Source organism: Astatotilapia calliptera, chromosome 6 (assembly GCF_964374335.1).
Source record: "Astatotilapia calliptera chromosome 6, fAstCal68.1, whole genome shotgun sequence".
NCBI lineage: Eukaryota > Metazoa > Chordata > Actinopteri > Cichliformes > Cichlidae > Astatotilapia > Astatotilapia calliptera.
The window spans coordinates 23,615,859-23,642,270 of record NC_137427.1 but is presented as its reverse complement, the minus strand read 5'-3'; the positions used below and the strand labels follow the sequence as shown (position 1 = coordinate 23,642,270).

The 26,412-nt window shown below is 40.3% G+C and overlaps 1 protein-coding gene across 1 annotated transcript in view; it reads left to right on the top strand.

Moving 5' to 3' along the window:
* Nucleotides 1-25,682, top strand: part of rnf24 (ring finger protein 24) — a 28,874-nt gene extending 3,192 nt beyond the window's left edge. Inside the window, exons 2-6 of the mRNA XM_026171176.2 lie at nucleotides 9,459-9,608; nucleotides 15,922-15,964; nucleotides 16,492-16,533; nucleotides 21,649-21,728; nucleotides 24,993-25,682. Of these exons, the coding sequence (XP_026026961.1) occupies nucleotides 9,466-9,608; nucleotides 15,922-15,964; nucleotides 16,492-16,533; nucleotides 21,649-21,728; nucleotides 24,993-25,134 (450 nt within the window). The 5' untranslated portion in view covers nucleotides 9,459-9,465 and the 3' untranslated portion in view covers nucleotides 25,135-25,682. The remainder of the gene's footprint in view (nucleotides 1-9,458; nucleotides 9,609-15,921; nucleotides 15,965-16,491; nucleotides 16,534-21,648; nucleotides 21,729-24,992) is intronic.
* Nucleotides 25,683-26,412: the final 730 nt, after the last annotated feature.

The following is a 26,412-nucleotide window of genomic DNA, read 5'->3' as shown; positions in this document are numbered from 1 at the left end:
CTTAAAAAGTGGGCTGTTTCTTTTCCTCAAGGGCACCTGGTGATGCAACACTGGATGTCTGTAACAGTAAGGGGTTGGGCTTCCTCTTACTTCACTGTCTGACAGAGCATCAATAATGGCCGTTCTGCTTTTTTAATGCCTTCTTTGAAGACTTGTTAGATACTCAGAAAAACTAGGCAAAGCTGTGTCACAGATACAAAAACATCCACCTGTGATCTCTTAGTTACGCTGCAATAGGTCTAGGCTGCTGGAGGATTCCCATGATGCCTTTAGTACTTCTTCTTCAGTCACCTTTTTCACCTACTATGTGTCTACACACATCTGCATTTAATTGTTTGTTAATATTAATCTCTGCCTTTCTTCCATGCCTTTGTCCTGTCTTCATCCGCTCATCCTCGACCGGTAGCGGCAGATGGCGCCTCTTCCTGAGCCTGGTTTTGCTCGAGGTTTCTTCCTGTTAAAGGGGAGTTTTTCCATCCCACTTTCACCAAAGCACTTGCTTGTAGGGAGTCATATGATTGTTGGGGTTTTCTTTGTATTTTTGTAGAGTCTCTACCTCAAAATACAAAGCACTTTGAAGCAACTGTTGGGGTGACATGGTGCTATACAAATAGAATTGAATTGAATTGAAGCAAGTAGTTATACTCCAGTCAACTTGCTAAATGCTTCCTTACAGTGTGTTAATGCTTCTTGTGTAATTGTCCTGGAAATGAGCATTGTCATATTAAGCTGGGAAGGCCCCCCCCCCCCCCCCCACACACACATACACACACACACACATCCCACAAGTGCTCTAATGCTTAAGGGAAAGGTTAAATAGACTAGTGACTTAACAAATTCATGGTGTATGCTTAAAGCCTGTCCAACATGTTCCAAATATTCTCTGATCTGGAAATACAAGCTTGATGGCTGCAGCACTTGAGATGTAATTGATCCACAAATCCTTGTGTACGCTCCTGTGCTCATATGTATCTGTATCACAATAAGCCTTCACAAATGATAACCAATTTAATTATAGTAAATAAACCAAAATATAGGGTTTCTATTAGTGAGTATATGGTGAAGACAGATACTTATGATCCCCTTTGAAAATCATCTAAAGCTTAGATTTCACCCACTGATCATTCACTTGTGGCTCTTGGCCTCAACTAAGTACTTAAGTGCTAAGTACTAAATTCACTTATGTATGGACTCACTGATACTAACTATGGGTTAACTGACTAGTTTTACAGCTTGTTTTCTTTACAAAAGTTGCACTTGACATAGGCTGGTTGTTGATTCCCTGTGGGTCAATAGCAGATAACGCTAAGAATTGATATGACTTCAGCTTGTTTTCATGTTTCTACTTGACTTACTCACCCTCACATGACTACAGGTTATTTATACTAGCTGTGACCCTGCACTTTGCACATCCAAGGGTCCCATTTCCCTAAAGTAGGTAGTTGTAAAAGGACGCTGCTTGCTACAATTTAACCACGAGCCTGTTCAGCGATCATGCTGCTTTTTAGAAGGCAAATAAACAGCCGAGAAGTTGCAAATAAAATGAAGAGCAGAAAAGAAAGTAAAACTTTGACAGTCAAATGGAAACTGGTTAATGAGGTGGCAGGGAGTGCTGAAAGGAGGGTGAAAAAAGAAACTGCAGAGAAGCACAGGGGCAAGAGTGCTATGAGGCAGCTGTGTGTGTCAGTTTTCTCGTATTTGTGTCGTCTTGTGTTACTGTGAAAGTCCACTGAGGAACGATGATGAGCTCATGGAGACGGAGACAGACAAAAATGGTTAAAAAGGAAGAGAAATCAATCAAATGTTCAAGTATGGCTTGAATATAGCCTCAAAAAACATACTCTAAAAGTTAGCATGAAGTAGGCAGCAGATTTTCTCATTTAGAAGCAACACTATCGAGACTAAACCGAGTGAAAAATAACAACTTATCACCGCACGCAAAACACCATAGAGAAAAAAACCATAAAGGTAAACTCTAATCTTTGCGATTACAGGAGTGAATTACAGCGTGGTAGACTAGTGAAAGTGAAAGAACGCTCAAAGAAACTTGTAAACAAGTGAGCCTTTGGGGTTTGAACATTAAGCCAAAGCACAAGTGCCAAAACATGCCAAGCTTCAAATGGCCATTTGTTGCTGGTGCCAAAAGGGAGTCAATCCCTATAGACTACAGACGCCCATGTACAGCCTGGTACACAAGTGGTTTTGCTCTCTGTAGGTTATTTCCCCGCTCATGACACCTCTACTATGAGCCTTTGTCTCACTTGTGGCTTGAAGTTATAGTTAAATTTGGTTTTCTTGTAACAAATTGTCAAGGCCTTTTAATTTTGCTGTTTATATTTCAGCACTGACAGCCGCTTGGTTCAGTTTAAGATGTGACAAACGATGAGGTGGGAGTGACCACTCTGATTCACTCGTGCTTTGACCCAGTGTTTCAGGAGCAAAGATTTCCAAGGCCACCTTGTACCTGACTGAGCCACTAGCTTTGACAAATATGCAGTAATTAATGCTGGCGGGATGGGAACAGGCTGTACTGACATCATAAAACTCTAATTAGCCTACTGCAAATACAGCCCTTCCGTATACTACACCAGTGGTTCTAAAGCTGTGGTGTGGAGGCAAGGCAGGTAGAGTACAGACAAGCAGGGAAAAAATATGAATATGAAAGTCGAGTGAATACGAGGTTGTTGATGCTGGAGACTTTTTTTCTTTTTGGTTAATGATGGTTAAAAGTTGTGGTTTGTAAACGTTTTGGCTTTTGAACTGGGACATGCCAGAAAATCCTCAAAATCCTGTACTACTGCATTCATGTTTCATCTATTATTATTAAGTAATCACACCAGTCCCCAGTGTCTCTTTAATGACTTCCTTTTATAAAACTGTTCCTGGCTTTCTGTCTCTGTTGCAGGGAGATAAAATTAATAAAGAGTGATTTATTTTGAGGAGTCTACAAATGACTGGTTACCTATTGTAAAAACGCCCTCCTCACTGATTCACATGTGTTGAGTCGGTAAATATGCACAAGTAGATTAAAAAGTAAGGCTAACACCGTATCGAACAGCCGATCAGCAAATGAGGGGCGGCGTCTTTGCTAGTGACAAAGTATACTCAACATTTCCGGCACTAGAAAAGGAGCCTTACAGTTAACACTTTCTAGGGAAACTTAATGATGACGAAGACTGCTTGTTATATGTGTGGATTTCATGCATGTTTCTGAATGTATAAGTGCGCATGCAGTTCTGTTAGGTGTCATCAGTTGCTATGAGCTCGCCCCCGTTGACAACCCTGTCTCCCACGTCTCCATAACTAGATTTACAGCTACAGTGACCTACTTATTGTAGAACCTGGTCCAACTTTGGAAAAGCAAGCGTTTGTGGGCACTGCTAGCCAAAAGTAAATAGTGAGATGCACAACCATGTCTTTATCTGCTGCATGCAAAACATAATCCATCTTTTTCATTGAATTACTGTTTAAAAGCTTTCTTCTCTCACGCTGAGGCTTGTATCATACTCTTGTCTTAAGGCATAAGGATCAGCTGTGTTTAGATTCAGTTATCTGAACATTAAACTGCTGAAAATATGATATGTAAGTGAAGTGTCATGTGAGTGCAGACATTTCACTTTTCGCTGCCAGCACATTTTAAAGAGCCCCTTACTCTGCCTGTGAGGCCCTGGTGTTTGTTGCTGCCCTTTGGCATATTAAGTTTCAGATGTGCAAACCTCATGGCCGTTCATGGCTGCTAGTGGAAATTTCCACTTCTCTTCATACAGCATCTTGTGTATTATAATGCTGAGGGCTGATAATAAGAAACTGTACAACAGATTTAAAAGTTTAGGCGTTGTTTTAAAAGCAGTTTGGTGTTTATTTATATAGGTAACGTTTTTTTTTAATTTGTTAAGGTTTTAACTACTTCTTCCTCTTTGGAACCCAGTAGCAGTAAAACTCACCAGCTGCTGGACAAAAGAAAGTAGAAACATAGAGGGATCATGTGGTACTCGTTCAAAAAGGTTCAGCTTCTATTGATCAGAAGTTCAAGGCAGGATTGTGGGTGGTGGAGGCGGGGTGTGTCCTTTACGTTTAAGGTTTACAAACAGTGAGTTATATCATTAATAAGTTACACAATGCTCATCAGGAGGTGTGGTAATGAGCGAATGGAAAGGGAAGGTTCCTATCCTGGGTTGTTCATTGAAAACATTAGGTCTGTATCCAAGGGTGACCCTTTTTAACGTTCTTATAAGGACTTTATTCTGTAGTGGCTACATTGTCATCTGGTTTGTTTTAGTGGGTTTAACGTACGTGTAGATTTTTCTATCAGGCTGACCTATCAGACTCAAGTAGATGTGAATGTTTTACAGTGTGAAACAACTGCATAACATTGTTTTGCTTTCAGTCTGTTGCACAGATAAATCATGAGTCACTGGCTTACTGGAAAAGTTTCTTCATGGGCTGCAGTCAGTTAAAAAAAATCCCAAAAAAGTTATGAAATAGTTTAAAAGTTGAAACTGCCTGCCAGCAGAGATGAAAAAGTGCAGTCTGAGACATTGTCTTTGCTCCTCTCTTAGTTAGGAAGTTGATGTTATCCCCAGGAGAAGCACAGTGTTCCGACAAATGGGAAGCAACAGCTCTCCCATTATTTTTTCCGGCTTGTTTTTGTCTCGGGTCTAAGGAGAGCTGTTGCTTCAAATTAAACGGAGTTGAAAGTTTGTGATCAAATCAGAATCAGGCTCAGTTGTAGGTAGGAACAAAACAAACACAGACTACAAATGTACACAAATATCTGAAGTTTCATTGATTTTTTTTTTTTTTTTTCACGTGTCCTTATGATGACTTGCTTTTGTAGAAAATTGATTGGAGACTTCCCAGTAAGTTAGGCAACACATGTTTATCTTCATTATATAAAACTGTGGAAACAATCTGAGTTACGTTTTTCAGTTTTCTCTGGTTAGGGAAATGTTCTGCACGTGCTGGCTGGCTTTATCAGTGCTCGCTTTATAATTTTACTATGTTTGTATAACCATAACACAATGTAAAAAACAAACAAACCATGGACTCGATTGTAGTTACATTTATTGGGAGGTGCACACCAGGTTACGTAGAAGGTTGCGGCGTAGGGTTAGGTGGGGTTGCACTTATGGTGTAAGTTACGACGTAGATCTGACGCACAAGTTTAATTTGCGTGTAATTGTTCCTCTTGTCACGTATTACATGGTTGTTGTTTTTACAGTCTGCTGCTGACATTCGTGATGTTATGTGCCCTGTGTATTGTGTTTAAGTACATCCTGCTGACACAAAAACAACAAATTCTGCAGATACACCCCGATAATGTTGTTGTTTTGTTTGTTTTTTTAATCCCATGATTCGGCAGGCAAAATGTATCCTTTGTGTCCTTTAGTCATTGTGCTGCGGCACTGTACTTTGGGCATTGTGCAGTCAGTTACGCTAAAATAGTTGTGTATGTAACCGCTTGACGATAGCGATGCGTGATTCTGCTGCTTGTGACACGCGTCACAAGCTTACGTGTGTTCAGCATTAACGCAAAATACTGGACATTTCAGTGTTCAGTTGTGAACATTTTATGAGGAATTCCTTTGCTTGTCATGCCTCTTCCTGTGTGTATTCATCCCCAAGATGTGACATTAAACTGAAGAATTGTGGTTGGTCGTGTGGATCATGCAACTTCTTGAAATAAACTCTGTGCAAGAATATGCTGTTATCATTAGGAAACCCACATATAGGAGCTCAGTGTGGAGTAACTCTTTCTAGTCCCATCGCACATGAATCTGGACAATAAAATATCAGAGGTCAGACAAAAGGTGAACATCAAAAGTCATGTTTTCCTCATTTGTACTTTGCACGAATTCCTTTCTATTTTACTCTTGATGAAAATAGAATAATTACTTTTGCTTTGTTTTTCTTCAATCATGTCTCACAAAGCCATGCACAAGGAATGTGAAGATTTTCCCACTCATCTTCATTTCCAATGCATCTGCAGTGTGCATAGCCTTGTTGCTGGTTACGTAATAGGGTGAGGCCGTGTAAAAATGTCTGAGGGAGACAGGCAGGTGGTGAAAGAAAGGGAGGAATGAGGAGAGCAGATACATTTAATAAAAAAAGAATAATTTATATCACCCAGTTCACACTGGCTCCTTTTCTAATACTCTCCTGTGTTTGACAACGTGATGCCGCTCCCCCTCACGCGCGCACACACACACACACAAACAAAATTGGAGGTATGTATGTTGTTGACTGCAAGGGGGTTATATTTCAAGATCTTGATGTACCCACGACCCTGTCAGTCAGCGAATCTTGATACTGAAGGGATGCTGCACAGAGTGAAAGACACAGCCTCATGGTTTAGGGCAAAAGACTTCTTAAACCTATCTTTCAGTGTGATCGTATTAGCCGTGACCAGCATACCTAATAGACACATCCCAGTAACCAGATCCCTGACCTACGTGTCTCTCATATAGCAAGCAATAAAACCATATCTGTGCTGGATTTCAGAGAAACAGAGTTAAAGTTCAGCGCTTGGGTCACATGTCAGTTTATGTGCTTTTGTTTACTTTGCGATATTTAAGAACTGTGGAACTGTGGAAACTCATTATTGTATTTAAACTGTTCCCCATTGACAAAATGCCACTCTTTATGAATGACATTTAAAAACTTAATAATAAAAAATAATACTAGACATATAAAAATATATAATACGACTAAATACTAGTTTTCCAAACTGTAGTGTTTTAGTTTTATTCCAATTTTCCAGCGTCTGTTTTTCCAGATTGTGCTGAAGACCTCTGTCCTAATTATCTACTATGAGGAACAGGTTTGTCAGTGTGTCGCACTCAGATTTCTCCAGAGGTGTTTGCGCAGCATGTTTCTGTGGTTAGTTAAGCTCGGGTATGATGCTGCGGCTGTGTTGGTTGGACAATGTTGACCAATATTGGCCTGATATGTCAGACAGAAGCTTTTTTTTTTTCTTTGAACTTGAATGCAGATAAAGGAACTGTGTCTTACAGTAGTTACAGTAGTTTGCCAACTTTGGCTCCTTTGTTTACAAGAGTCTCACAAATAACAGAGCATGCGTCACAATGCGGTTTGGAGTTGAGCCGTGTCTCCAACCTTCCATCTCTACAGTTTGTAAGTCGGAATTGGCCCCAAAACTTCAGTTTCGGCTCAGCTCTTGTTAATACAGAGAAGCCAAAAAGAGTCGGAGAGCAGAGAGGGGCTCGAGTTTGGCAGGGAGCCTTTATGAACAGGGCGCAGATATGATCCAAACAGATGCACTCAGTGAAAAGGCTCTCAAGGACACAGCATGGCACTTTGTAAAGGCCTGTGTTACAGATAGATGCACACTTTTCTGCTCTTCAGCATGAAAGCACCAATAGGGTATGTATATGTGAGTTTCTTTATTCTATATTTAACAAAAATATAAGTGATGCAGTCTGGAGATAATTTCATTAACATGTAGTTGTGTAACTTGGTAGCTTGAACTACTCGAAGAAATTATTCTAACTGTGTGAACTGACGCAAGATTGCAACAGAGGACTAATCTTGTAAATGAAAGTGTGTGTTTTGTTTTCAAGTTTTGGAGGTGTTTCTGGAGGTGCTTCTCACATTGTGTCAAAGGTACGCAGCACAGAGGCATGTTTGTTATCGGATAACAAGAGCATAGTTGCCTGGACTTTGTTTGTGAAGAAGACAGTTGAGCTTGGGGCTTGAGTTTTGCACATGCGAGGCTACCAAGCTTCAGTTAGCTGGCAAAATTCTAAACTGAAATGTCTTTTTTGCTGCTCGTTCATGAATGATTAAACTCACGGGGCCACTGGGAGCCCTATGAGTTTAGGATATTTGAAATTGAATATAATAGACTTTCCCTGATGTTCATGTAATACTCTGATCTCTACATGCACCACAATGTTTTGCAGGCCAGCAGAGGAAACTGTTGTTAAAGTCACAAGAATTTCATTTCTATTCTGAGTCAGCAATTGTCTTTTCAAAGTGTCTTTGGAGGAAAAAACAAACAAAAAACTCAGTTAGCTTTTGAGTTCAATAGCCTCTCTTCTGAAGACAGCACGCTAGCTTCATTCCTTATCTAAGCTATGCTTATCTTAAACGCCGGATTCCATCCTCTGGGATGTGATACTTACACATACAATTTGGGCTCAGTTTCCTCTGAGATACTACTCAAGCTTGACCTGGCTGTTGTGCCTAATATTTGGGACATTTTTCCCGTTTCACCCCCCTTTAAACTGGTGACTCCATGTGCTCAGTTCACTCAGAGCTCTTTATATTTAAGGGATAAATCTCGGTCCTCGTAGCTTTTACAGTCTTTTTGTAATCTGACAGTTTCAAAGTCATGCTGAGCCACTGAAACATTTGTTAGGAGAACATCAGGTCCTTTACTTCTCCTGTATCATAAACCATGTGCCTTGCATTGCTCTTGTGTAAAGCTAGAAAGAGACGCTGTGCCAACCACGTTTATGTATGGATGACTTGCAGCTCTGGAGCAAGGCAGCTATCATGATTGCTAATACCAGCTGGAGTAATGTCATGTAGAAGCGCCTCGAAATAAAGCTAAGAAAGTGCCCACCATATGGAGGTGACTCTGTTATGTAATAGAAAGCTTTTTTTGGGGGAGGGGGGTGGACAGTTATACAGTGAGCAGGGGATTGTTAATGGCCTCAGTAAAACCTCCAAAACTTTCCACTCGGGAAGTGTACAGGAATGAAGCCTTTAGGGAAGAGGGAGGAGCACAAGACACGGGTCCAAAAGGAGCAAAAGTTATTCCGGTCCCCCCTCCTCATCTTCTGTGGGTAGGCTCAGACATGCCCAGTCTTGTCCTTTTTCATAAGTTGAGTAAGAGCACTTGGCCAGTTTATCCTTGTTAGTGTTCCTTGGATTTGATGGATTAAGTTTATCAGAAGTACAAACATGGAAGAAAATATTAAACAAAAGTTGCCTGCACATGTGTTTACACTCTTTTTAAATTATATAAATTACATAAATAAACAATTTTCTCTGTTCTCTTGCCTTGTTTTGGTAGAAACAAAGCTTTAGTGGTTCGATACCAAGAGGTCGTGAATGCTATAATGTCACAGTTGTGCTTTCTGAGTTGCCCTTTATTACTCGTTGCATCATTGCCCTGCTGTTTGTTTTCATTGCAGATTCTGAGGTTTAAGTTTACCTTCATGCAGGATGGTTTTAGTCTTTGGACAACAAGTCCCAGTTAACCCGTGTTTTATCATTACATTGTATTTTACATCACTTCATCAAGGTTAACTAATTGTAACACTTGTAGATATATGGTATTACAGTTAAGCAGCACTTCTAAAATGATGACATGCCCTCAGCTCCAGCTCCTTAGAGTCATTTAGTTTTCTTACTGGTACAAAGGGGTTTTCTTTCTGTGGACTGTGTTGGTGTCTGGAAGTACTTATGTCCATTTGTGTCTTTCCATCCAGGCTATCCATGAGCTCCGATTTCCCACACTACAGTTTCAGGATGCCAAATATAGGGTTCCAGAACCTTCCCCTTAACATCTACATTGTGGTGTTTGGGACAGCCATCTTTGTCTTCATCCTCAGCCTCCTCTTCTGCTGCTACTTAATAAGGTAAGAGTCATGCAGACTTTAGCTTGGGATCAGCGGAGGATTGGAATTTTTATAATGTGTCTGTGTGTGAGAGAGAAATGGTTGCTTTGCCATGCGGGTTTGTGGCATAAAGTGTCATACAGGCAACATTAGTGTGTGCATAAGATTAATCTGGTGCTAGTACCGCATGTGGTCTCTGAAAAGCTAGGATGGAAGATACAAACATTTATTAATCATTTAAAGAGACACATTGTTGTATTTTTTTTAATACATTCATTATTTATTGATTTTTGTGTTGGTATTTGTAAATCAGTTAACCTGAGAAGGCTCCCAGATTTGCCTATACAAATTCATTTACATGTGCAAATTAGGAAGCAAATTCCAATCATTACTCTCCCATTCCTGTAAATCAGCCCCAGCAGGCTTGGAATTTGCGCGCACATTTGTAATTCACACAGCTCTGTCCAGAAGAGGTTGTGTGAAGCTTGTTTTCGAAGACGATGGTGATTTAGAACACAGCGTACCACTTGACCACCAAACCATCAGCGCCAGTGCTCATCTGACACTTGAAAACTGTCATTATGCAACGGCACGATAGCTCTTTCTCTAGGTCTGTTTGCCTCACATTCATTCAGAATTCCCCTTGTACTGTTTCACTTTAGCTCTGTCCATATTTTTGCATAATGTGAGGAGATGTTGAGTACTGAAAATGGCTTAATGTTAATGAGTTCTTTATAACTAGTAATTCAGAAACATGGAAATGCTTGTGCATACGTGCGAGCTGGTTACATAACATGACCTTGTAGCCTTTAACAACATACTGTATGGCACTTGTCACTGCCGCTTTAGGCTGAGATTTTGTGGGGAAAGAAAAAAGCTCTTGTTTTCTTCCTTTTTTTGAGAAATGTGTGTTAATAAGCATTTGCTAATAGTTTTCTCACAAGTGGGGAAAAATGTTTCAACAGCACAGTTTGGAGAAAGTTTCTCTGATATACATATATAACAATTTGATATCTTAAAAAATATTTAAAAATGGCTGATATCCAAAGTGGTTTTTTGATACATTATGATGATCATGGCACTACATGTCAAAGAAACTAGTAATAACTTTTTTTATTCATTTATTTATTTGCTGCTTTATTGCCACTTAACCTAACCTAACCCTTTAGGATATGCATTAAACTTCCACTGGTGTTTAAACATGTTGCTTGTAACTAATCTTTTTTTTAAGCCCCTTTGTAAGCACAGCATCTTTAGTGTAATTATTTCCTTTAAAGGAAAATTCAGAGATTGCTACTTACCAGCTACATCTACACTAATACGTTTTCATTTTGATACGCTGCTTTTGACAAAAAACCATCCCTAAACAGATGAACACTCATCTGTTTAGTAACGTTACGAAAACCATCTCTGGACTTACTGAAATGGTTAAAAGCGTACATCGCATAACTGTTTGTGTTGACAGAAGTGGCGTGAACGTGTTGTGATTCATAATCCATGTTGAAGTGTCCAGTTAGCCAGGGCTGATGTCTTTTTGTTCTCTAGAGAAGGTCATGAGGTAGAGGACAGCAAATACTAACTGCTTCCAAATGCGTGTCTGGCTGTCCAGATGAGGCCAATTCTTACTATAGCATTTAGTACCAAAATTTAGATACTCGTTTGCAATCATCCTAATGGTGCGATCTTCACGGACACGCAGCCACAGCAACGCAACAGACTTGGCAAAGCAGCTGAGACACTGACAAGTATCCAACTGTTAACGTACATATTAACCAGGCCAGTGCACACAGTTAAATGTTACCACACAGCCACATGTCTTTTCCGTTAAGTTATCATTGAGTTAGCGGCTGTAGCTAGTTAATAGAAAGATAGCAGTAATGTTGGAGCATGGCAAGTCCCGCTTGTCTGTAATGTGAAGAGACAGCGTAATGTTCATTTAACAGAAGAACAAAACAGGATGTTTCTTTTGGGGAGTTTAAAACATCCCCAGCAAGGGCTGTGCGATATGACCAAAATCTCATATCCCGATATATAAGAATTTTATCGTCCAGATAACGATATAAATCACAAAAATGTAACATTTTCTGTAAATTCTGTGAATCTCGGGCAGCTCGACTTGCGCGTCCTTTACCCGGAGTCGAGTGTTTTAACCGATGCATGAAACGATACATTTTTAGACATAAGTTGTACCGGCCGCCGTTTTCTTTGTATTTATTACACGGCGTGCTGCGGGTTGCCTGTTCTAACGTTTGAGTCTAAGTTTTATTTTTTAGCACCTGCTGGCTCTTTTTTACTTCTCATCCGTAAATAATCTGCTCTTTCACGTGATTCAGTTTATTTTGAAAAGTCTCAACAGGATCTTGAGCTTTATTGTGAAAGGTTTATGTGGAACATAAACAAGCGGACACGCGATGGTTTTACCGTCGTTGTTGCTAACGACAACGCATAAAAACAGGCGCTTGTCCGTCCGTAGTGTGGTTATATACAGTGTTGGGAAGGTTACTTTTAAAATGTATTCCACTACAGATTACAGAATACATGCCCCAAAATGTATTTTGTAATGTATTCCGTTACGTTACTCAATGAGAGTAACGTATTCTGCATACTTAGGATTACTTTGGATATATTATCATGCTTTTTACAACTGCATGAATGTACTGTTGCTGTGTGATTTATTACTATTACTGAAGGTCCGTGGCTCCGAACCGTAGTAAAGGGACCTCTGGCTAATACGTTGGTTCCGTGTCGGGCTCGTAGCCGAAAAATAGAGACAGAGAGAGGCGTTGAAAGGCTGCTCCAACGGAACTTATTGTTTCGGAGGAAAACACGAACACGGTGTACAGTCGAGTCTTAATAGTTAACTTACAACTGGGCTCGTCAGGCACTCTTCTTGGCTGAAGTGGTTATTATTGTTTCTGCTCGGTGACAGCTCGTACTTTTCCACTCACATTTTTCTCCCTCCTCGCGCTCACAGACACATAACTGGTATGGCAGTCCATTCTCCCTGCAGCACGGACTACACTGCCATAAGGCTACATACATTAGGCCTATTAGCTTAGCACAACAACAACAACAACAAAAAAGCGCTCTCTCACCCAGGAAACACACAGTTGCAGAGAGACTGCGTCACCATGGCAACCGTAACGCTGCCGCCTGGAACAACAGAACATAGCTGTCAAACAAAACCCAAACAGTCCTGACCCGCGACAAAATGAAACAGGAAAATACCGCCGTGTAATCCATTTATTTCAACAAAGTAACTGTATTCTAAATACCACCTTTTTAAACGGTAACTGTAACAGAATACAGTTACTCATATTCTGTATTTTAAATACGTAATGGCGGTACATTTATTCCGTTACTCCCCAACACTGGTTATATAAAATATAAGAGAAAGAGAGAACTTTAAGAAATTAATATAGCCACTGCAGTGACCATCAAAACGATAAAAAAATATTGCCATAAACAGTTTATTTTGCGACACCACGAAACAAACGATAGCGTAAAATGAAACGATAGACGTTTTTATATCGTCATCCGATATATATCGTTATATCGAACAGCCCTATCCCACACACTAAGCTATTCTAGGAATGACCTAGCAGGGCCGTTAGCTAAAAGATCCTAATTAGCTGGACTTGACATTAAACTGTGTTTGATCTGCGGCGCTCCTAGTTTGAATAATAAAAAAGCACAAGCTAAGATGTGTCCAGCAGCATTTTCAGAACTTTGCTGTAGGAGTCAGGGCCATGTGGACACTAGCTATAAACATCCAGAAAGTTTTGCTTTTTAAAATGAAAACGTATTAGTGTGGACATGATTTCATTCCCTTGCTAGCTCCTTTTGTAAGCCGACTGGCCTAATCAAATTGTCCCGGCTGCTGTTGCAACACGGGTTTTATCCTAGCAGCAGCAGACTGAACACAAATAATGCCCAGCGTTTTTTATCTAAAACAGTGAGAAGCAGCAGTTGCTCAAAAATTTCTCCCCTCGCCGTCTTGTCATGTCCTGTCTTGCAGGGCAAATGGTAAGTAGATTAACTCCTCTTGTGTCCTTACAATTCCTCATCTAACTGTAAAGAGACACTTAATGACTTTGATGCAGTCCCATGATTCAGTACTAAAAGCTGACATTGCCAGGTTCACTCTCTAAATGCAAATGAGCGATTTTGGCTCCATAAAAAGACTTCTAAAGATGCAGTCTCCCAAAGGGTGAATCAGTTATGAGTATATGTATAAATTTTCTCATGGTGTCCGATAATTTAAAAAAAATGACACGATTGCTCCATATTTGGGAAATACTTTGTGGAGCTCTGTGGACACGGCTCACACCACCATGAAGGGGGAATCTTAAGGTTTCTGTGCAGTAAAGCATCACCGGCAGGGGCGAGAAAGGAGAGATGAAGTAACACGTTAGAGTTCACTCGCAAGATTCCAGCAGACATATACTCGCAGATACATTTTGACAGAAGGCAGACTCTCACAGAGAAACGCAACCACATCTCTCAGCGAGTCTCTAATCCATACACACACAGGTGCAAAATATGCAGTTCAGTTTGCACAAACATTCAAAGAGTCTTAAGTATTGGGTGTTTCTGTAACGTGGAAAAGGAGCACTGAACAAATGCGGCAAGTATATTTGAATCTGTTAGTCATCACTGCAGTTTATAATATTCATTACGTGCTCATGATACCACAGGGCAGATGATACATGTTTTTATGTAGGTGGCACTGACTGCAGCGTAATTCTATCCTATTTGGCACCTGGTTCTCATATTAAGTATTCTCCCACTTTTGCCCACTTTTACATTGTACTTGTGGGCTAATGAGCACCCCCCCCCCCCCCCCCCCCCTCCCTCCCCCCCATCAGTCACCTATGACCCACCCTCCCATGATCTTGTCCCCTACCCCTGGGAGTCTCTGCACCTTTACCTGCTGACCTCTTTCAAAATGTCAGTTTCTCTCCTAGACTGTGCTGCTTGTTTTACAGATCCCTCTCACTCTGCTGCGAGAGGTTAAGGTTACTTGTAATGGAGGTAAATCTTACAAACCTATGAATTTTTCCTATCTCTTTTGCTCTTTTTTTCCTTCCCTAATTTTTTATTTCATTTATTTATTTATTTGTTTGTTTGTTTTTGCATATGCTATTCTGCCTCTCAGTACCTAGAACCTCTTATCCAGTGTTCTTCCTGTTGTCTGAATGTTTTTTGTAGCTTAAACTCGGGTTGTATCGACCGGTACTCTTGTTGTGCTTTTATAGAGTGCCTCAGGAACCTGCAGTAATGCTTTTAATGTATGATCCGCTGTGTTTTTGGTGATGTGAGTTGATATTTTACCTTAGGTTCAGTGCTTGTTTTGACAGGAAACCAAGAGTATCTGTTAATATGTAATTTGCTTACTACTGCGTTCTCCTTCATCGTCTTCTTTCTTTCCTTTCGGCTGCTCCCTTTAGGGGTCGCCACAGCGACTCGTCTGCCTCCATCAACCCTCTGCATGTCCTCTGTTGCTCATCCATGAACTTCTGTGATCTTCCTCTTTTCCTCCTGCCTGGCAGCTCCATCTTCAACACCCTTTTATGAATATATCCATTAGCCCTCCTTTGCAACAAACCATCTCGGCTTTGCTGCTTCAACTTTGTGTCCAAACTCTGATGTACCCGTTTCTAATCCCTGCTGGTCATTCCCAGTGAAAAACTTAGCATCTTCAGCTTAGCCTCCTGTCTTTTTGTCCGTGCCACCGTCTCTAAATCATACATCATAGTAGGTCTCACTACATCTCCGTGTCTGCACTCTCTTCTTCACCTCTCTTATCCATTGTCTGTTTCTTTGGATGGTTGACCCCATGTATTTAAACTCATCGACCTTCACTGCCTTTCATCCTTGCATGGTCTCCTTTCCTGCACTTGCCCTCTCATTCACACACGTGTATTCTGTCTCGCTTCTGCTGCCTTTACTCTTTCTCCTCTCCATTGCATACCTCCAGCTCTCCAGGCTCTCTTCCCTGCTCTCAGCTTCTGCATTGCTAGTCAAAAAGATTTAAAAACATGTTGCTTTAGAAATATTTTACTTACCCTGTGTGAGGGGGTGAAGCTTGCCAGAAGCAGGACTCGTGCACTCACGAGAAAAATGCACAACCCAAACATATCTCATGGTTGCGCACTGCTCTGTCTCTTAGCGAAATAATTTCTGAACTAGTTATGTACACCAAGTTATGACAGTGTTTATCATTTTAATTAAAGCAAATTTTCAGGACATGTGGATTGTTTCTGTGTTATAGAGTCAAGTGAAGGAGGCCAATTATTAATCAAAAAGGTGTTTTGTCTTTACTTCTCCCCAGGTTACGGCACCAGGCGCACAAAGAGCTATATGCTTACAAACAAGTAAGAAAAAGCGCACACACACACACACACACACACACACACACTTCAGAGATAGGAAATCATCTGTAGCTAAATGCACCGCAGAAATGAAGTATCATTGCAGTGTCTAGTTTATATCAGCTGTACATTGGCCATCATTTAAAATTCCCATTGCTGACTCCTTAGGCAGCAGCAAGAATTTTAAAGGGTTTGTGTTTTTTGTAAGCACGCGTGCACGTCCAGCACTTCCGGAAAAGTCACGGTTATGTGAAAGATGTGAGCAGATAATAGCGTGTAAAGAAAGAAAGAGAGATGGAAGGTGTTAACAAACTTACATTATGTAATACTGTGTATTACAAGCATGCAAAAAGCATCCAAACATGGCATTACAGAATATAAACACATGTTTTGTGCGTTGTGTCTCTCTGATTGTTAATCACACATTTTAGTGTATAATATTGTGATGTTTCTGTTCAGGAACTGGTTATAATTATTCTCATACAGTGTTAATCTAACTAATGGTTCTTCTTCTGTTGTTGCACCTTTAGGTCATTCAGAAGGAAAAAGTCAAAGAGCTAAATTTGCATGAGGTAAGTGCTTTTCTGTTTCGTTGGCTAATATCAGGCATCACTGTCAAGGCTTGCTGCGTCTACTGCAACAGTTTGTCACGCAGTATCAGCAGCAGACACTTTTCTCTGTCAATTTTAAACCTGTCAGTCACAAACGTCTTAGCTGTTTTTATTCAGGTTTTTAAATCTCATCCTCTTAGTTTTGTACTTGCATAGGAGATGTCCTGGGTCGTCATTTAATTTAAAACAAAGTCCAGAGCTCTGGGCCTGTGAAGCAACAATTTAATGTTACAAAAAAAGTTTAGAGCAGAGGTATCAAACATAAGATCCAGGGGCTAGAATTGGCCTGGCAAAGACTCCAATCTGGCCAACTGGATGGCTTTGGAACAAGTGAAGGAGGGCAGAGATTTTAGTCTTTTAACTAAAACTTTATCTGTAATTTCAAACATTTATTTTTTTATCGTGTAGAGAAACTGACACATGCTGTTGGAATTGCATGTCTTTTTTATATTAAGATATCTCTGGGATTAACATCAAAGTGATCCCTATGTGGCCCACAATGTAAAACGAGTGCGACGTCTGCAAAGATGTTATGCAATAAACATCGCGAACAGACGTTCACCGTGTTTGAACAGGGTTTGTTAAGATTTGGTTTGACAACAGTGATGACTGATACGCACTGTTTGTCATCCAACATTCAACATGTGTCTTCACTCATTGTCATGTGAAAAGGTGTAGTTAAGGCATTAACGTCCTCCCTGTTATTATTACGTAATGCTCGGTGTCAGCTCAGTGTGGTTGGAAAATTACAAACGCAGAAGTAAAGCTGCATCGCTTCTTGCGGACAGCCTTTTAACAGAGCAGCGAAAATGAAATGTCAACAAATAGCATCTTCGTGTGTGCTTTGGCACAGGCATGGCCATATTTTCTCATCAGCCGTGCTGGAATTTCCTGCTGTCCCATCAGGCTTCGGGGTTTTATTTATGTTATTAGGAATCGAGGGAGAAAGCATCACAAAGTGTCGTGTGAATGAAGCGCGTGACAGAGTAACCAAGCTGTGTTTAAGGACAATAATATATATGCACACAAGGCTGACCCAGTTCCAGGCTCACAGGATTACCCGGTGGAAATGAGCACAGCCTAAGCTACGTGGAGTTGGTCTTTTATATATATAGCATAGCAGTGTAATATGGAACCCACTGAGTGTTTATATAAGTCTGTAACTTGAACAGCACCATCCTAAGCTGGTGCTGTTTTTAGCATGGCTTTGATCCCAGTCTTACATGTTATGTCGGTTTTATGTAAAGAGTGGCTGTCGTAATAGCATCACATGAAGTTCATGCTTCTGTGTCTTCTCAGACTTTTTTTTGTGTGTGTGTGTGTATTTGTAGTTATAAACAAGTGCACACATCTAAAAATATACCAGATGCTTGGAAACCCTCCCCCCAACTCCCAAGTGTATCGTGTTGTTTTTGGGACGTTTTTAAAATAGGAAAAGCTGCACAAACACATCAGTGCTGAATGACTTTGATTAAAAAAAAACTAAAAGTCACGCTTTGAGACCTGCATGAAATATGCCTGTCATGTTCCAGCAGTGCAATACATAACACTGTGTCTATTTGCTGTGGTTGCATTTTCCTATCTATGTAGGGCAGAGGTAATGATTTCATATCTTTATCTTTCATTCATCTTATCTAGTGCTGTGTAATTTGCTTTATCAGTTTGATATGGTTGTTGGTCATATGTTGAGAGTTATTGATGTTGAGCTGGATGAATAGCCTGGGAATATGTATGCAAGAATACAGTTAGCAAGTGGCAGCAACTGCCTATTGTAAACATTCAGTTGTTTTAACCGTGTAAAAGCCCAGAAAAGTAAAATTATTTGAAACTAGAGTGTTTATTGAAGTTTCTGACAAATACGAAATTAATTAATTTGTGTTATTTGGAATTTGGGCAAGTTATTGTTTACATTGTATCTTTAAAAAAATAGAATTAGATTGATAATATGGAGGTATCATAAACTCATGTAGCAAATATTTGGCATTGTAAGGGTTCGTTTTGCTTTGTGAGGAGTTTATTTTGCTTTTTTTTTTCTTTTCTTTTAGAGATGTTTGCTGCATTAAATTCAAAGAATACATCTAATACATTATAGCGTCATTTTGTTTGTCACTGATGGGTTTTGGCGAGTGTTTTGTTTCTTTTACACATTGGTGGAGCTTTTTTAAAAAAATCTTTTTTAACTGTATGTTACATGTTGTGTGTTCCTGTTAAAAAATGATGGCTAAAGGTTAGTAACCTGATTTTAATGTAAGTGCATCATCATAAACTTCAGCTTCCTCTAAACTTTTAATTTTAAAAAGTGTACATGCAGAGATTGAAATGAAAGTAAACGTCTGCAGATGGGGAAACTGTGAAACTCTTGGTATTAATGTTCCTCTTAGTACCTCTTTACACAGTAGAAAGTGGTAAGACTGTGGGTGGTAATTACAGTTTGTGGTCCCAGCGTGCTAGGCAACATGTTCTCATCACTAGAGATGAGGAGATCGGAGTCCTTCACACGTCTGCTCTTTCTCACAATTTCGTTTTAAGCATTACGCTGATCCTCGGATGGTCTTTTTCTCTACCTGTTAATTTGATCTCTTTCTGTTGCTTGGCTGAGTTGAATGAAGAACGCTCTTTGTCTGGTAAATTTGTACGTGCAGAGCATTGCTTGGCATTCATGTACTGTTCTTGCTTCAATAAAATCAACAAGAGGGTAGAGTGTCTTTTGGGGTTTTTTTGTACAGTTTTTGGAAGCTTGCAGGATTAATCCACTTAACAGTGAAAAAATAGGTTCTGTCAAAAGTTGGCCGACAGTGTCACATCTAAGCCGTGAGGGTGACGCCACAGAAAAAGGCACTGAGAAAAACAAGAACACTGATCTATTCACCAATCAAGAGACCAAAGCAGACATCTTAACAGAGAAGTGTTGTGTGTCCAAAACTCCTCAGGAGTGGAAGCTAAAGCCCCCCATACTGTTCTTTTCATCCACAGTCATCCATTCAGCACTTGTAAAATAGAAGTTAGAGAGAAAATGTCGTCGAGTTTGAATAGCCAGTGAGCCCCTCATTAAAAGCTTCTACTGTAAAGGCTGTATGAAAATTGGCTTCATAGACCAACAGTTTATCTATTTCAGAGTTCACAATACTTCCCTAGACTTTACCTCCACTGTGAAATCATCCCAGCTGGCCATTGATGGCATGGATAGGTAGTAAGATTTGCTGCAAGTTATAGGAACGGTTGGGAACGATGACTCTTGCAGGATACTTCTCATTTTAATTTGTTTCAAGCAACATTAAATTGAGAGAGCACTCTTCTTACTGGAAGAGAAATCCATCTGCATCTGAATTGATCAAATGTAGCCAGCATGCCTGAAATAAGTAGCACGTCAAATAGCGCTTAGTGTGCCGTGTGGTTCTTGGGTGTTTGTGAACTGTATAATTTGCCCCACCATAGATTCGCGTCAGCATCTCCATCATAATAAGACCTGCGTCACCGACGGTCATGCACAGGCATCGCTCAATGCTTGCACTTCTGCACAAATTTAAAATGAGCGTGCGTGTCAGTCAGCTACATTGATCAAACACAAAAAAGAGAGAAAATAGACAGAAGCTAATGTGATTTCAGAGTCTAGTTTTCTATTTCTGGAGTAATATACTTATGTCTGTTCCCTTCCATATGTATGAAATGAAGCAAAAAAGAGATGGGTGAAGTGAAGAAAACCTGTTACTCTAAGTGCAGAAAAGTCGTAATCCATGTAAAACAGTTGGGGAGTAATGGCAACCGTTTTTAAATTAGTCTGGCCACATTACCAAGACTACCAAGAAGGCTAGGAAGCTCTCCTAGCCTTCCCAAGCAGTTGTAATGAAGATAAATCTGGGTTTAACAATGCTTTCTTGAGTTGCCAGTTAATTTAAACTCAGTATTGTATGGGGGAAAACTAATTGCCTGCCTTCCACCCTATGACAGATGGGATAGGCTATAGTAACTCTGCAACTTTGAATCGGATTGGTGGAAGAAAATGTATAGATGGATGGATGCTGTAGGTCCAGCAGAGAACGTTATTTCTAAAACTCCTACAGTGTAGGAGTTTTAGAAATAACGTTCTCTGCTGGGTCTCTCATAGGGGAATTTTGATGAGCGCTGAATTCCAGCGACTACATGAAAGGGCTGCATTGTTTCTTTGATGAAAGGCCTGCAGTTACTCAAAGTCAGGGGGAAGGGGATGATTGAGCCAGTGTTGCTCATAATAGGCTATCATAATATTACTGCAATCGATTGTGACAACATTACGAACCCAGGATCTATTCTTAACCCAGTTAAAGGCCAAGGGCTCATCATCACGCTCATCTAAAGCCACCAAAATAGAATTTGCAGGCGGTGGAGGGGTGAACGGATCAGTGGAATATTATTTTTTCCATCCCCACATGTTTCACTTCCTAATTTCCAAGAATTCCACACAACCACAACAGTTAGCTAAAACTATAAGGTGACCTGTTACGCTAGTTGAAAGTGTTTTTGTTTAAACCAAAATGGCATCCACATCCTGCTCATCGGGAATTTCTCAATGACCCTGACAAGGACTTTTTTTTCAGGGAACTTGAGCTGAACTGCCCAGAAATGGTTACTGTCTTACAATCGAGTTTAAAGTCTTGAATTGTAGTCATAGTGTGGGCTTTAGTATGCTTTCTTGTTTCATTCAAACCAGATCTGAAGATCTCTCAGCTTTTCTAACTTACGACTCTAGAAATGAACTGATAATCTCTCACCATCTGCATTACAGTGTTGATTGCTTTCCTGTTGAAAAGGGGAAAACCAAAACTACTGTAATGTGTGGCCTCTTGGCCGCGAACGGAACAAGTCCCCATGAGTGTTGCATCAGAGTTATACAACAGGCATAGTTGGTCAGTTGGACTTTTTTCCGTGGTTTTGGGGTTTTTTTCAGGCTGTTCTGGGGTGGGTTTTTGTTAAGTTTTTGGTGTTGTTGGTAAAAGTTTTTTTTTGTGTGTGTGTGTTTGTTCTTTTCACTAACACAAAGCTAAAATGATGCATGGCTTTATACAGAAAGCACCTCCTAACTCCCCCGATCTCTTTCAGATTTGTGCAGTGTGCTTGGAGGAGTTCAAACAGAAAGATGAGCTGGGGATTTGTCCATGCAAACACGCCTTTCATAGGAAGTAAGTACACGGTCTTATTGACATGCACAAGCACACACAGACACACACGTTTGTACACATCCAGTCAAGGACAAACAAGTCATTAAAGATTTCTTTATCTGGATGGTGTATTTCCATTGATTTTCCCACTTTTTAGGTATAGTAAATACAAATCGCTAGATGTTCTGCAATTTCAGAGACTTAGGGTGAACAATTATTGTCAAGCTTGTTGCGTTTGTGTGGAAGCCAACAATAACAAATGCCTCAGAGTTGCATGTTTTTGGGACACTAAACTAAAGCCCAGTGTTTATGAATTGGGAACTGCAGATGACATGTTGGATTGCTTCAGCCTGTTTGTCCCACACCTCCCCCCATGGCCTCCTACTTCAACTGAGTTCATTATAACAGCACGATGCCTCCCTTGGCCTAGTTTTTCTCTGCAGTTGCTGCAAGAGTAGTGACCTCTCACCTCTATATATACACACTGCTCTGCTCTAGTGCAAGGTAAGGAAAGGCATGCCGCTGTGCAGAGGAAAAGGTTTATTGAGGAGGGTATTGCTGGGTAGATCTTTTTACAAATGATGAGAAGAGAGGCAAATTATACAAGAAAAATAGGGTTCCAGTGAATGTTTGGTTAATGAAAAAGAAATAAAATAAAAGAAGTGCTAGTGAGTCATGCAAGTGCAGAATTATTTGTGAATTTAGAGATATGTTTGTCTTGATCCTTGCATGTAATCAAAATCTGTATCAAGATTTGTGGATGTGTACATACAGTTGTAGATGTTGTTTGTGGTTATTAACGGCTTAAAGTGTTGCACTCTGAGAGCTGGAAATAAATCTCCTCTCACCTGGCTGTCTCTTTATGAGGATTTTGGCTACACTTGGGTCTGAGCGGCTCTAGGAATAGATGTGCGACGGTTTGCAAATGTATGTGTTGTTTTTTTTGCTGGTTAATGAGCTGATATATGTTTCATATTTTCCTCTTGAACACAGCCACTGGAAGACAGAAAGCCAAACCTCTGGTGATCTACATTTGACCACTTAATTATTATTATGAGCTCTGGGTAATGACCAAAAGACTGAGAAACAAAACACGTATTTACTTATGAGATGAAACTTGTGGCAAAGAACGCTTTTAAAAGGGCGCCCCCATTAGGCCAGGTGGAAATAAAACTCCTATCCGGTTGTTCAGTGATGACGCGACGAATCCTACTTCCGGGTCTAAAGTAGTCTGCGTTTAATATGGCTTTTGTGTTGTTAACATGTTTAATGTTATGTATTTTCTTCTATTTAATCTCAAAAAACTCCTAAAACAGTCAGTGATCACTGTTGACCTCCCTCGGCTTTTATTACCACTAATCATTTATTTAAGCTCAGTTTTTAAAACCTTAGGATGTAACTACAGCCCAGCCCATGCAGCAGTATATGAATGACTAACCTCGTATTGTGGATGGATTATCTCAGTTGTTCTCCTGGCTGAAGTTTGGTCCTTTTACAGCATCCTGCCATGCGATTACATTTGTTCCTGACCACTGAGAACACTCACGTTAACTTTTATCGAGTGGAAAAAAAGTTATCTTGTTTATATTATGCTAACATAGCTGTGTCGCTAGCACATCATTATATACCAGCTAGCCCAACTTCAGTAACCCTACAAACGTCACTGCTGTTTAGTTTTCCGTCTTCATTTATGCTGGAAGTGATAACAGAGCTGTACGTTTTAATTTGTTTCCAAAACCCCGCAGTCAGGACATGCTATATTGTATTTAGATAGAAGCTAGCGAGCTAACTCCCTGCTAACTTCTAACTCCGTTAAATGTCATAAATTCCGTTTTCATGGATCCCTGGATGTTAAACTCAATTGTTACACCTGGTAGAGCAGAACGCTGATCATTTTATTAAAGATGAAAGACTTTAGACAGTTTTTCAACTCTCAGTAATGCCACAGTGATCGTTTGATATATGGACCTGCAGCGGAGTTTAGGTCCAGACACGGCTAGTGACGTCAGACTGAACAACCGGATAGAAAGCCGCGCAAGCATGTGGAGAACATGCAGACACAAATATTTTAGGATAAACCCAGAAAAAAAAGTTGTCTTTGGTATATGAGGTTTATATTTATTTGCCCCCTTTATTTTCCACTCTGCGTGGGTTTTTTTTGTTTGTTTGTTTGTTTTTTTAAATTTGGGATAGATTTTATACCAGATGGTCTTCCAGATGTAATTTATCATGTAAAACATCACTAACTTGTGACCCCTCCTGAGACTCATGTGCAAGTCTTTAATTCATACTTAGTTTTAGTCATAATTTAGGCATCTAAATTCTTGTAGTTTTGGTCTAGTTTTAGGTTTTAAAAAATGGGGGGGCTGATCAAACGTGTGCGTCTAACCTTACTGCAGGAGATTAATTCTGATTGGATCTCGTCTCTCCAGAGAAATTTTGTCTTGTTTTTATTTGTTTACAAAAGTGTCAGTGCATTTCTTCATAGTTCTTCATACTTCGTTACCATCTCGTTTCCATCAAAGGGGTCTGTGGTTATGACGTACCCTATGGGGTAGATTTAATAAAGAAGTGTAACCCCCGTAAAGCAGCGGTCCCCAACCCCCAGGCCTCGGACCGGTACCGGGCCGCGAGAGTTGAGGCTCAGGTGTGAAATGTGTGGTTTTCAGGGTTTTTATCGGTTTTCAGCGTTATTTTGTTATCGTTTTTATCGTTAACTCTGTTTTCCTGGATCTTTTCATGTGTGTTATGAATAAATCTTCTTTTTTTCGGTACCGGTTCTAGTTTTATTTTGTTGTATTTATCCGTGACACCTTAAAGGCCTGTCCGTGAAAATATTGTCGGGCATAAACCAGTCCGTGGCGCAAAAAAGGTTGGGGACCGCTGCCGTAAAGCGAATGTTTTAACGGCTACATCATGCGATTTATTAGCGCCCACTGGTGGAAAAACTGTCATGGCACATTCTCTAAATTGATTTAAACATACCACATTTTGTTTATTCCATAATTTATTACAACATTGTGGCACCACTGCACATGTAAATATAAATATGCCATACGTATTGCTGTTGTCAGTTATCAATTCCGTTACGTACATTGAGAGCTAAGAGCTAACCGGAGCCCATCTCCGTGTATGTGAACCCATAATAATCAATAAAGCTGATTCTGATTTTGATGCTTTTTCCTGCTTACAAGCTGCTATCCTATATTTCCTGTACCCTCTGAATCACTCACTTCTTTCATCCCTGCCTTTAACTATAAGCGCTGTGCTTTTTCTTTCCTTCAGGTGCCTCATTAAGTGGCTGGAGGTGAGGAAAGTGTGCCCGCTGTGCAACATGCCCGTCTTGCAGCTCGCCCAGCAGGCCGGCAGCACAGACCCTCCTGTGCAGATAGAGCAGCCTTTGCCTGGTATTGAGAACTTGGTGTAGCAGACTGACGGCCTCCTTCACAGTACACTACAAACACACGCATCCCGACACTCATGCTCTTACCTGTACAGGTACACTTTTGGTATGAGTGCGTGGACAGACTGGAGAAACTGGAGCTAATGCTCAGATCTACACAAAAGCTGCGAATCTGCCGCCATCGCCACCTCTCGTATCTTTTTGCATCGGTTCACAAAAGGATTTCCTGACATCTGCTCTAACTGAGAGTCATGTGTTTTCATGTATTTTTATTTTCACGGACAATGAAGAAGAGCTGATAACGAAGAAGTTTTCCTTTTCGACCGAGACGGTCGATAACTTTTTCACAACCAAAGCACTTTTCTGGGGACACCAGCGAAAGACCAGGAGGAAGAAGGAAAAGACAAAAGAACTACAGTACACTAAAATCTCAATAGTTTTTCTTTTATTTAACAAGCACTTTATGAGAAAGGCAAACCTGAATTTGCATGTGGCTCGTAGTCCCAAGGTCAATATATTTTATCATTAACGCTCATTTCCATGTACAGTACAAATAAACCAGGGTTAGGTCATTTTGGATTTTTTTTTTGTTAACAAACAAAATGTACATACACATCAGAAAGGGAAAATTTGGAAAGTTTGTTTAGTTTGTGCTGCACACACACACAAGAAACCGAAGTCAAAGTATCCTCGACTTTATGTCTGACTGAATGTGAAAGGTTTTTACACGCACACAACCCACACGCACACAATTCAGATGAAACATGAAGAATTTGTTCCCACATCATTACTCATTCATAATGTTACAGTTCTCCTTTTTTGTAAGGATTCAAACACATAAAGATGATGCAGTGAACAAATTATAGCATCAGCCATGTGTGGATACTGTCAGCCCTCCACAATCCAGGCATTACTCACAGTTGGGATCAGTCACAGGAAATCAACATTTCACAGTGCCCACTGTTTTAACCTCAAATTGTGTTGGTGTGTATGCACTGATGCTTAATCTTTAAACAGTTAAACAGACCCAACGGAAGTAATCAAGCACTCAGACGTTTCCCAACTAACACAGATGTTGCGCTTTGCTTCGCAGCGTTTTTATTTCATTGAAGCCGAGCTGCGCGGGTGCCGCAGAGACTCGTCTTCGCAAACATTTCACAGAAACAAAGTGTCATACGGTCGAGTCGGCGTCACTCGAAATATCACCGCACGTCCCTCTGAATCTGAATCTGAATGACTTCTGAGTTTAAGCACGCTGCTTTTACCGCTGAATTTGTTTTTGCTTCCGCTCTAGTATTTATG